The 13,565-nt window shown below is 36.6% G+C and overlaps 2 protein-coding genes across 2 annotated transcripts in view; one reads left to right on the forward strand and one right to left on the reverse strand.

The window, feature by feature from the left end:
• Window positions 1-13,565, reverse strand: part of LOC308414707 (transmembrane protease serine 11D) — a gene marked incomplete at both ends in the record, with an annotated part of 46,347 nt that overhangs the window by 16,218 nt on the left and 16,564 nt on the right. The window contains one exon of the mRNA XM_080909947.1: window positions 12,801-12,978. Within this exon, the coding sequence (XP_080766073.1) occupies window positions 12,801-12,978 (178 nt within the window). The remainder of the gene's footprint in view (window positions 1-12,800; window positions 12,979-13,565) is intronic.
• LOC308439756 (elongin-C-like) lies at window positions 2,706-3,047 on the forward strand (the record flags this gene model as incomplete). The annotated part of the gene is made up of 1 exon (XM_080941714.1): window positions 2,706-3,047. The coding sequence occupies exon 1, from the start codon at window positions 2,709-2,711 to the stop codon at window positions 3,045-3,047; it is 339 nt and encodes a 112-aa protein (XP_080797840.1). The 5' UTR covers window positions 2,706-2,708.

Below are 13,565 nucleotides of genomic sequence, written 5' to 3' on the forward strand. Positions count from 1 at the left end.
CTGACCACATAATTGGACACAGAACGAGCCTTAATCGATACAAGAAGATCAAAATACTCCCATGCATCCTTACAGATCACCATGGTCTAAGGCTGGTCTTTAATAACAACAAAGACAACAAAAAGCCCACGTAAACATGGAAACTAAACAATGCTCAATTAAACTATAGCAAGGTCAAAGAACAAATAAAGAAAGAAATTAGGGATTTTCTAAAATTCAATGAAAAAGAAAACATGACATACCCAAACCTATGGGATGCAATGAAAGCAGCACTGAGAAAAAACACATAGTTCTGAGTGCTTCCAAAAAGAAACTGGAGAGAGCATACACTAGCTTCCTGAGAGCACAGTTGAAAGCTCTAGAGCAAAAGGAAGCAGATACACCCAAGAGGAGTAGCCAGAAAGAAATAATCAAACATAGGGTAGAAATAGACCAAATAGAAACGAAAAGAACCATTGAAAGAATCAACAAAACCAAAAGCTGGTTGCTTGAGAAAATCAACAAGATTGATAAACCCTTAGCCAGACTAACTAGAGGGCAAAGAGACAGTATCCAAATTAACAAAATCAGAAAACAAAGTGGAGAAATAATGACTGAATCTGAGGAAATTCAAGAAATCATCAGATCCTACTACAAAAGCCTAAACTCAACAAAGCTGGAAAATCTGGAGGAAATGGATGAATTCCTAGACAGATACAAGATCCCAAAGTTAAACAAGGACCAGGTAAACTAGCTAAACAATCCATTAACACCTAAAGAAATAGAAGAATTCATCAAACTGGTCCCAACCAAAAAAAGTCCAGGTCCAAACGGGTTTGGTGCAGAATTTTATCAGACATTTATTGGTGACATAATACCAATACTCTCCAAACTATTCCACAAGAGAGAATCAGATGGAATACTACCTAACTCATTTTTTGAGGCTACAATAACCCTCCTTCCTAAACCACACAAAGACCCTACAAGGAAAGAGAACTTCAGACCAATCTCAGTTATGAACATTGATGCAAAAATACTCAACAAAATTGTTGCAAACCGAATCCAAGAACACATCAAAACTATCATTCATCATGACCAAGTAGGCTTCATCCCTGGGATGCAGGGATGGTTTAATATAAGGAAATCCATCAACGTAATCCATCATATAAACAAACTCAAAGAACAAAATCACATGGTCATCTCACTAGATTCTGAGAAAGCATTTGACAAAATTCAACACCCCTTCATATTAAAAGTCCTGGAAAGAACAGGAATCCAAGGTCCATACCTAAACATAATGAAAGCAATATACAGCAAACCAACAGCCAACATCAAACTTAATGGTGGGAAATTTGAAGCAATTCCACTAAAATCAGGGACTAGACAAAACTGCCCACTCTCCCCCTAACTATTCAACATAGTACTGGAAGTTCTGGCTGCAGTAATTAGACAGCAAAAGGAAATCAAAGGAATACAAATCAAAAAGGAAGAAGTAAAAACATCACTTTTTGCCAATGACATGATAGTGTACTTAAGTGACCTCACAAATTCCACCAGAGAACTCCTACAGCTGATAAAGAAGTTCAGAAAAAGTTGGCTGGATATAAAATTAACTCAAACAAATCAGTAGCCTTCCTATATTCAAAGGACAAAAATGTGGACAAAGAAATTAGGGAAAAGATACCCTTCACAATAGTCACAAAAACTATGAAATACCTTGGTGTGACTCTAACTAAGCAAGTGAAGGACCTGTATGACAAGAACTTCAAACCTCTAAAGAAGGAAATCGAGGAAGATCTCAGAAAATGGAAAGATTTCCCATGCTCATGGATTGGAGGATCAACATTTTTAAAATGGCCATCCTACCAAAAGCAAAATTCAATGCAATCCCCATCAAAATTCCAACCCAGTTCTTCATTGAGTTGGAAAGAGCAATGTGCAATTTCATCTGGAATAACAAAAGACCTAGAATAGCGAAATCCATCCTTAACAACAAGAAAACATCTGTGGGAATCACTATCCTTGACCTCAAGCTATATTACAAGGCAATTGTGTTTAAAACTGCATGGTACTGGTTCAGAAATAGGGATGTGGATCAACAGAATAGAATAGAAGATCCAGAAATGAGCCCTCACGTATATGGTCACCTGATTTTTGACAAAGGAGCTGTAAACATTCATTGGAAAAAGGACAGCCTATTCAACAAATGGTGTTGGTCCAACTGGCACTCAGCATGCAGAAGAATGAAAATAGACCCTTTCTTATCTCCTTGTACAAAACTCAAGTGTAAGTGGATCAAAGATCTCCACATTAAACCAGATACACTGAAACTATTAGATGAGAAAGTAGGGAAAACCTTAGAACACATAGGCACCGGAGAAAATTTTCTGAACAAAACACCAATGGCTCAAGCTCTAAGGTCAAAGATTAACAAATGGAACTTAATGAGATTGCAAAGTTTCTTTAAGCCTAAGGACATTGTCAAGAAAACAAAACGGCCGCCAACAGAATGGGAAAAGATCTTTACCAACTCCACATCAGATAGAGGCCTAATATCCAAGGTATACAAAGAACTCAAAAAGTTAGACACCAGAGAATCAAATAACCCTATTAAAAAAATGGGGTACAGGCACTTCCTTCGGACGCAAGTTATTAGTGGACAACGTCTCGGCCTCACCAGGAAACTACTAAAGTTTCTCTGGGATCAAATAGAATTTTGTAAGAACAGAATGGATGGAGAAGAGAAAACCTATGATGGCTGTGAAGGCCCTGATGCCATGTATGTGAAATTAGTATCTTCTGGTGGTCATGAATTTATTGTAAAAAGAGATCATGCATTAACATCAGGAACAATAAAGGCCATGTTGAGTGGTCCAGGTCAGTTTGTGGAGAATGAAACCAATGAGGTCAATTTTAGAGAGATCCCTTCACATGTGCTATCAAAAGTGTGCATGTATTTTACCTACAAGGTCCACTATACTAACAGCTCCACTGAAATTCCAGAATTCCCAATTGCACCTGAAATTGCATTGGAACTGCTGATGGCCGCGAGCTTCCTAGATTGTTAAATAAAATAAATTATAATAAACTGTTAATTTTTTTCAGTATTTAATACCTGTAGTTCAGGTAGTAATTTTTTCACATATAGCATGTTGCCTGTATGAAATTGAACTCTAAAGCTAATTGCTGAGCAGATTCCTTCTGTCATTTGCATAGCAGAGTTGAGATTTGTTTGCTATATCAACAAATTAAGGAAGTTTCATAAGCCAAAAAATAAACAGATAATGCCAGTTTATAGGTGGTTTGCTTTCTCCTTTGGATGTGACCTTTAAAGTTGTAACTGATACAGCAAATCCTGTGACATACGCATAAATGAGTATTCTACAGGTAAATACAGGGGCTAAGTATGTTTGTGTTTTTAGTGTTCTTTTTAAGAACCAGTTCTGATTTAAAGCCACTGAGCATTACTAGAGTTATGCAAATAATTACATGAAAAACATGTTTATAACTTAGCCAAACCTTGATTTTTGTAACTCAAGAATAAGTTGAAATTTCTTATGTGTTTTTTGATAAACTGCAGTATTGTTTAAGTGAAAAAAAATGGGGTACAGAGCTAAACAAAACATTCTCAATTGAGGAATATTGAATGGCTTAGAAACATCTAAGGAAGTGCTCAACATTTTTAGCCATTAGGGAAATGCAAATCTAAACAACCCTGAGATTCCACCTCACACCAGTCAGATTGGCCAAGATCCAAAACTCAGATGACAGCAGATGCTGACGAGGTTGTGGAAAAAGAGGAATACTTCTTTACTGTTTGTGGGGTTGTTACTGATACAACCGCTCTGAAAATCAGTCTGGAGATTCCAATAAAGAAAATTGGACATAGTACTACCTGAATATCCAGCTAATTCACTTCTTTACATATACTGCAGAGACACTCCAATATACAACAAGATACATGCACCACAATGTTCATAGCAGCTCTATTTATAATAGCCAGAATCTGGAAAGAACCCAGATGTCCTTCAGTAGATGAATGGATACAAAAATTGTGGTACATTTACACAATGGAGTACTACTTAGCTATCAGAAACAATGACTTAACCAAATTCTTAAGAAAATAGTTGCATCTAGAGAATATCATCCTCAGTGAGATAACCCAGTCGCAGAAGAACAGACATAATATGCAGTCACTGATAGTGGGATGCTAACCCCAGAGGCTCGCACTGCCCCAGAAACAACTCACAGACTGTATGAAGTCCAAGAAAAAAAGAAAACAAAACAAAACAAAAAAAATAGTCATGCTCAATCCTTACCCACCAAGAACACATTGACAAATTCCGGGTTGTACCCTGCGTTACATGTACTGTTTGCTCATTGTAAAAAAAAAAATCTTTACACACCAAGAAAACTTTGACTATTTCCAGGTTGCATCTTGTTTTACATGTACCTTATGCTCATTGTTACTGGTGGGATCTTTATCACACTATCAAACCTTTAAAAAAAAAAAAAAGAAAGAAAGCATTTGACAAAATCCAACACCCCTTCATGTTAAAAGTCTTGCAAAGAACTGGAATCCAAGGCCCATTCCAAAACATAATAAAAACAATATACAGCAAAAGAACAGCCAACATCAAACATAAAGGTGGAAAACTCGAAGCAATCCCACTTAAATCAGGGACTTGACAAGGCTGCCCACTCTCCCCCTACTTATGCAACATAATACTGGAAGTCTGGCCAGAGCAATTAGTATACCTTGGATATTAGGCCTCTATGTGATGTGGAGTTGGTAAAGATCTTTTCCCACACTCTGTTGGCTGCCATTTTGTTTTCTTGACAGTGTCTTTAGCCTTACAGAAACTTTGCAATCTCATTAAGTCTAAATTGTCAATCTTAGACCTTAGAGCTCGAGCCATTGGTGTTCTGTTCAGGAAATTTTCTCCTGTGACTATGTGTTCTAAGGTTTTCCCTACTTTCTCATCTAATAGTTTCAGTGTACCTGGTTTATTGTGGAGATCTTTGATCCACTTACCCTTGAGCTTTGTACAAGGAGATAAGAAAGGGTCTATTTTCATTCTTCTGCATACTGAGTGCCAGTTGGACCAACACCATTTGTTGAATAGGCTGTCCTTTTTCCATTGCATGTTTACAGCTCCTTTGTCAAAAATCAGGTGACCATATACGTGAGGGCTCATTTCTGGATCTTCTATCCTATTCCATTGATCCACATCCCTATTTCTGAACCAGTACCATGCAGTTTTCAGCACAATTGCCTTGTAATATAGCTTGAGGTCAGGAATAGTGATCTGGCTATTCCACTTCTGGGCATATACCCCAGAGTTGCACCAACATACAACAAAGATACATGCACCACAATGTTCATTGCAGCTCTATTTATAATAGCCAGAAGCTGAAAAGAACCAAGGTGTCCTTCAGTAGATGAATGGATACAAAAATTGTGGTACATTTACACAATGGAGTACTATTCAGCTATCAGAAACAATGACTTAACCAAATTCTTAAAAAAATGGATGCATCTAGAGAATATCATCCTGAGTGAGATAACCCAGTCACAACAGAACAGACATAATATGCAGTCACTGATAATGGGAAACTAACCCCAGAAATCTCTGAACACCCTAGAAACAACTCATGGACTGAGTGAAGCTCAAAAATAAAATATATTTTAATTAAAATAGAACTGTATCACATCCCCCTTTCCTTCCTACAGCCTTTCCTAGTCTCTCTCCTATCCCCTCAAATTAATAGCCTCTCTTTCTATATTACTGTTACACACACACACACACACACACACACACACACACACACACATATATATATATATATATATGTGTATATGTATCCACAAATACTTAATTACAATCTTAAAAAATGTATCTGAAATAAATTAAAAAAAAGATATTGTGTAACAGCAAATTTAAAAAATACTTTGAAACCCTGCTGCTGGAAATCAAATGGATGTAAAAATGTGCCATACTAGTAAGAAAGCAATCTAAGACTGTTTCATTGCTGTAGTTGTGTTTGTTCTCGTCCCAGAGGAGAGAGTATAGGATTGTGTGAGTCAACAAATAAACCAGAAGACACAAAACTGCTGATCATTTTCTGTAATGTTTTTTATGTTTTTCTATTTGTTCCCATTAAAAGTTATCAAAATAATAATTTATCAAATTAAGACATAACAAGACATTTATGTCCCAGGACTGTATTGTGAAGAATAAAATAATATAGACTATAAAATAGTTAATTTTCTTAACAAGCATCATTTAGATATGACAATGATGGGATTTTTATACTGTTGTTTGCATACATTCAAGTAGAAAAGGACTATAAAGTGAAATCTTTGGACTTTTTCACACATTTTAATTATTTGTTTGATGTAATTGTAACTGCAGAGAGCTTGGTCAGCTATTGTGTTTGTTCAAAAACTTGATTCTGTATTGTACTCTTGTTCTTTAGTCAGTGATCTTTGATGGGGTGCTGTACCAACTGTCTATCCATTAAGATGAGTTTATTTGTATCGTACTGACATTCTCTCCTTTAAAAGATTACTTATTTTCTTTTTTCTAAAAAAAAGAGTCCCAGATGCAAGAACCAGAAAATATTTTCAACAAAATCACAGAAGAAAACTTCCCCAACTTAAAGAAAGAGATGCTTATAAACATATAAGAAGCTTATAAAACACTAATTAGATTCACCCAGAAAAAAAAAATGATCCTGTCTCATAACAATCAAAACACAAAATCTACTGAACAAAGATTATTAAAATTGGCAAAAGAAAAAAGCCAGATAATATACATAGGCAGAGCTATCAGAATTACGTCCAATTTGTCAACAGAGACTTTAAAAGTTAGAAGGGCCTGGGCAGATACCTTCCAACCTCTTTTTTTTTTTTTTTTTTTTTTTGAAAACTTTATTTTAAAAAACAATGATAAATGAACATATTTTAAGCATTTTTGCATAAAAGTATTGAATACATTTTTGTCAGTGCTTGGCTTTTTTTTTTTTTTTTTCAAAGGTTTGATAATGTGCATTAAGGTCTTACTAGTTACAATGAGCATAAAGTACATGTAAAACAGGATGTAACCCGGAATTAGTCAAAGCTTTCTTGATGTGTAAGGATTGAGCATAATGGTTTTTTCTTTTCTTTCTTTCTTTTTTTTCTTGAGCTTCACACAGTCTGTGAGTTGTTTCTGGGGTGTTCAGAGCTTTCTGGGGTTAGTATCCAATTATCAGTGACTGTATATTATGTCTGCTCTTTTGTGACTGGGTTACCTCACTCAGGATGATATTCTCTAGATGCAGCCATTTTCTTAAGAATTTGGTTAAGTCATTGTTTCTGATAGCTGAGTAGTACTCCATTGTGTAAATGTACCACAATTTTTGTATCCATTCATCTACTGCAGGACGTCTCGGTTCTTTCCAGCTCTGGCTATTATAAATACTTCCAACCTCTTAAAAACCCTACAGAAGCCAACCTTCACTACTATACTGAGAAAAATTCTTAATCATCATAGATGGAGAAAATAAAATATTTCAAGACAAATCCAAATTAAAAAAATCTATTCACAAATCCAGCCATACAGAAAATACTAGAAGAAAAACTCCAACCTAAATAATATAAGTTCACTCCCCCCAAAAAAACCTTACAGGAAATAAATAATTTCATACCAGAAAAACAAGGGAAGCACACATGCACACACTAATCACCAAAATAACAGGAATTAATGATCACTTGTCATTAATATCTGTCAGCATCAATGGAGTTAATTCCCTAATAAAAAGACACAGGCCAACAGAATGGATGCAAAAACAGGATCCATCATTCTGCTGCATACAAGAAACACAGCATCCATAGTGAGTTTCTGGTGAGAGGTGAGGTATCATTATGGTAGGTCTGCCTTTGTCTGTTAACTGGCAATAAAGACAGACATTACCTCATAGAAAATGGCTGGAAAAGTGTTTCCCAAGTAAGGCGACCCAGAAAGCAAAACATTCAACCAAAATTAATCAAAATAGATAGGGAAGGATACTTTATAGTCCTTCAAAGACATTTCTATAGTCATCAAAGGAAAATAATCTACCAAGGTGATATCTCAGCTCTGAACATCTATTCCTCAAACACAAGGGCACACTCATTTGTAAAAGAAGCATTGCTAAAGCTTAAATCACACATCAAACCATACACTTTAATAGTCAGAGACGTCCTTACCCCATGGTCACCAACTGACAGGTTATCTAGGCAAAAACTAAACAGAGAAATAACAAAACTAACAGACATTATGAGACAACTTCTTGAACAGAAAACTAATGGCCCAGGTTCTAAGATCATCAATTGATAAATGGGACCTCAAGAAACTGAAAAACTTCTATAAGACAAAGGACACTAGCAATAGGACAAAATGGAAGCCTACAGATTAGAAAAGGATCTTCATTAACCCTACATCTGACAGAGGGTAATATCTAAAATTTACAAAGTACTCAAGAAGTTAGACATCAACAAACCAAATAACCCAATTAAAAATGGAGCACAGAGCTAAACAGAGAATTTTCAACAGAGGACTCTCAAATGGCTAAGAAGCACTTAAAGAAAGTTCAAAGGCCTTAGTCATCAGAGAAATGCAAATCAAAACAGCTCTTGGTTCCATCTTACATCGATTAGAATGGCTAAGATTAAAACAAACAAACAAACAAACAAACAAACCTCAAGCACATGTAGGTGAGGATGTGGAGCAAGGGGAACACTTCTCCATTGCTGGTAGAAATGTAAACTTGCACAGCTATTTTGGAAATCAATTTGTCATTTTCTCAGAAACCTTGGGATAGTTCTACCTCAAGACCCAGCTATACCACTTCTGGAAATATATCATTCCACTTGACTATGTTCATAGTAGCTGTATTTGTAATAGCCAGAGACTGGAAACAACCTAGTTAACCCTCAATTGAAAAATGGATAAAGAAACTGTGCTACATCTATACAATGGCATATTCTTCAGCTATTGAAAACAAAGACATCATGAACTTGTAGGCAAATGGATTGAACTTGAGAATATCATCCTGAGTGAGGTAACTCAGTCCCAAAAGGACATGTATGATATGTAGTCTTATAAGGGGATAGTAGCCATAAAATATAGGATACTCATGCTATACTCTACAGACTCTATGAAGCTAAACAAGAAAAAAGACACAATTGAGGATGTTTAAATATCACTTAGAAGAGGCAATGGCCATGAGACACAGATGGAGCAAGGGAACTAAGTGGGAGAGGAGACAGGGAGTAGAATGTGGTAGGTTCTGGAAAAGAGAGATGGCCAGATGGCCTTGAGAATGAATAGAAATCTGCAACTGAAGGGGGCAGGGAGGTTGGGGAATCTATAAAACATGACACAGACTTAGATAGCGGAGGCACCCAAGAATCAATGGTGGTGACCTTATCTGTTACTCACAGAATTTTGGATATGGAATCTTGAGAGAGTATCTCCTGTAGCTAGGCAGAAACCCCAAGTGGAGCAGTGGGGGCACCAACTGACCCACAAAACTTTTGACCCCAAATTTATCCTGACTACAGGAAATGCAAGGAAGAGGGGTGGAGCAGAGACTGAGGGAATGGTCAACCAATAACCAGCCCAACTTGAGACCCATCCATGGGCAAGCTCCAATCTCTAACACTATTAATGATACTCTATTATACTTGCAGACAGGAGTCTAGCATGGCTGTGCTCTGGGAGGCTCTATCTAGCAGCTGACTCACACAGAAGTAGACCTTCATTCACAAACTGGATGGATCTTAAAGATTCTTATGGAAGAAAAGGGGGAAGGATTGGAACTTCACAAGAAGACCAATAAAATCAACTAACCTGGACACCAGGGGCTCTCAGATACTAAACCACCAACCAAAGAGCATGGGCTAGACCGAGGCCTCCCTGTTCATATGTACCTAATGTGCAGCTTGGTCTTCATGTGGGTCCTGAAAAACTGGAGTGGGCATTATCCCAAAAGCTGTTCTCTGTACATAAAATATGTTCTTCTAGCCTGGTGTACCAGGGTGGGAGAGTAACCAGGTGAGGGGGAAGTCACCCTCTCAGGAGAAGGGGAAAGGATGAGGGAAGGATTGTGGGAGGGAGTGAAAAGGAGCTGGATGTAAAGTGATTAAGTAAAAATTAATTAGGTAATTTAAAAAGAATTTTCCAACAGCGGAATCAATACAAGAATAAAATTATCTGTATATAGGAAGTTCTTGATTATGCATGAATGAACCCCAGATATAAAGTGTAGAGAAACACTAAAGTGAATATAAGTATTTACCTGTAAATTTTATCTCTGCCACACTCTAGCATCATTAGAATTATGCCAGTCCCTATAGGGATATGTATAAATATGGCATCCTTAGTTTATGTATGAAATGTAATTGACTATGAAGTTCTAATAAAACAGAAGCATGCCAAGCATGATTTTTGGAACAAACTGTGCTGTCACTAACTATAGTTGAACTCTCTCTATTCATAGCTCAACAAATTGAGGCTGTCTAGTTTATATAAGGAAAGTTTTCAGAATTAAAGCCTAAATAATTATGATCTCTATACTTTAGGCATTCAACACCACTTGAAGAGACAACTGAACTATCAGCAAACACAAAGATTACTGGGAAAAGTAAGAAATCACCATAAAAGCTTCATGGAGGAGAAAACAATAGAATGATCTTTAATAGAGCCTCATCACTTTTGTGTACCTGGATATAAGATTGGCTAGTCCCCTCCAACTTCCCTTTTGTCTCTCTCGGTGATGATCAGGCTATTGCTGAGGATACCAGCACATGCATGGTTCATAAGGGTTTTCAGCTCTATTGGGTCCATCAAGGTGGTGAGTACATTTGTGGTGTCAAAATCCAAAGATTTTTTCTGCACTTCTTTGGTGTTCGTTGGTGACACTTGGGACTATATTTTTTTGATTGTCCTCAGCTTTGATAACTAGGTTCTACTACCATGCAGATCTAATCCTATTCCTAGTATATCCTTAATTATATTAAATGCCTGCTGAGTCCAGATTTTTACGCGTTTGGTTTCCACACTAAGAGTGTAACTGAAAGCCAATAGTCCCTGTCTTACTGTTTGGCATCTCATTTGACACTGGTGATTGAAATGCTCTTACGAACTTTGTTCCTCGTGTTACCTGAAATGCAGCAGCAACTTTGCTTGATTAAACCATAATCTCATGATTTTTGGAGGATATCTTAAATAAATTTCAAATGTATTCAGCAACGCTGAGTTATAAAACGGCAGTAGAAAACTATAGAGAAAAATGTGTGGTTTCCTAGAACTTTAGTTCACAAGCTACATTCCAGCTGTTTTCATATGCACTCAGTGGGAGGGATTGGAAAGGATTTTCTCCAATTTCAGGGAGAAAAATGGCAGTTTGAGGAGTGTCATAGATGGGAAAACGTCCAAAGAGCCAAATGAGAAAAATATCAAGGGTCTGAAGTGAGCTTGAGTTTATTTGACTGATAGTTGACTTGAATATATGCTAACGATGTTGTTTTCTACTAATTGAAAAAGTCTGAGAAAAGAGGAGATATTGTTAGGGGCTCACTGGAGTTTACTTTTCTGGCTGATTTTTTTAATTTTAGTTTGCTCCCAATTTTTAAAAATTTATTTATTTTTATTCACTCTACACCCCAGTAGCACTGTCCCTCTCCAACCAGCCCCCCCCACACAAACCTCCCCTGATTCTCCCCTTCCAACCAGTCCCCCCTCACACAAAACCTCCCCCGATTCTCTCCTTCCAACCAGTCTCCCCTCACACAAAACCTCCCTCAATTCTCCCCATCCTTATCCTTGAAGAAGATGCATCCCCTAGGTATTTTTATTATGGTGAACTAAAAACTTCTCCTAAGGGTGGTGTGACCTTCACTGTATACTAACAGTAAGTTTGCTTAGCTCCATCCACCTGTCACTTATTCCAGAGGAAGTAGTCACTTGTAATGGCTCATTGTAAGTGATCTAATATAAGCATTCTGAAGGTGTTTGTATTTAGTACTTCTATGTTGTATACTATTGTGTTCAATATAGGTATTGAATCAATTTTGGAAAATTAAATGAGTGGGATTTTGTAGTCTCCAAGCCAACTATTAGTCTACTAATTAGCTTCTATGATATAATGGCAAAACCCTTTTTTAATAAAAAATTAAAATAAAAATTAACGTTCTTTATTTAGTTAGATGTGTATGAGTGTTTTGCCTGAATGTATATATACTGCCTACATGTCTGATGCCTGAAAGAGGTCAGAAAAGGTTGTTGTGTGCTGTGGAACTGGAGCCAGAATGTGGATGCTAAAAACTGACCCTGAGTTCTCTGAGTAAGTGACTAATGCTCTTAACAATTAAACATCTCTCTAGACTAGATAACAACAATTTAAAATTCCCTTTTGTATTACTGTAATCTGTCCTGCTTGTAATACTACCATGTATACAATAGTGTTGCTCCTAATTTGGGAACAGAAGTTGTGCAAATTCTATAAACTTTTTATAACACGTATTTAAATTAAGCACTCTAGTGTATGGTCCCTTTTCTCCTCATGATGGAATACTGTGATTTGAAACAGAGACCTACCAGCAAACCATTGAGCTCAAGGAGAAAAGACAATTAAGTATATTTCCATGAATAAAAAAAGACTCAGAAATATTTTCCACTGAATTATTCCATTGTCAATATCTAATTATACTTAGTCATAAGTGTTATGGGTGGAGTCACCATCTATATTTCTTTCTTAATTATTTCCAGATGGAAGAGTAGCTGTGGCCTCACCTTCTGAAGCAATGAGCTGCTGTCAGGACCCAGGAGTTACTGATCAGGGTACCTCCGCAGTGGTGAACATTATTGAGCTGTAGACTCACTTGCCAGGGCCAGTCACCTGTCTCAGCTAGAGTGCCTCCAATAACTCTCTCCTCAGACAGAGTTATAAGGTCTGGACGTGCTCCACACTCTAATGACAACAACATCATTATCAACAACATAAAGGAATTAACATGCTGGCAATTTGGTGGTGTTTCCATTTAGAAAATTACTGTGGAGATTCTCTTTAATAAAACCATATTTAAATATCTGAATAAACCTATGTGTTAATGCCAGAGGTGAAATGGGTTGGGGTGGGTTTGTTTGTTCAGTTTTTCTCAAGCCAAAATCTTTTTTTCCAAGCCAAAATTTTATGATAGTTTTTCTCATGTTTAGTTTAACATTTCTTAGTAATGCTAGAGGTCTATCATAAATAATAATTTCTACTGCTATTGGCAATGGGTTGTTAACCCTAAGCATTTGTTTTCTTACAAACATTCCAATAAAGAAGGTGTAGCTAGACTTCCATTAAGAACATACATGGCTATGGGTTTCTTTCCTGACTTCTCCAAATAAATTCCTTAGTAATTATTTTATAGAAATTTTTTAAAAACAATCATAGATTAAACACATGACTGAATTGAAAATATAGTGTAGTAGAGTCACACTAACAAAACTCTTATGTATCTAGAGGAAATTGGAAATCCAAGTATCTGAAATTAACTTCTAAGTATATTT

The sequence above is a fragment of the Micromys minutus genome (genome assembly GCF_963924665.1).
Source record: "Micromys minutus genome assembly, chromosome: 1".
Taxonomy (NCBI): Eukaryota; Metazoa; Chordata; class Mammalia; order Rodentia; family Muridae; genus Micromys; species Micromys minutus.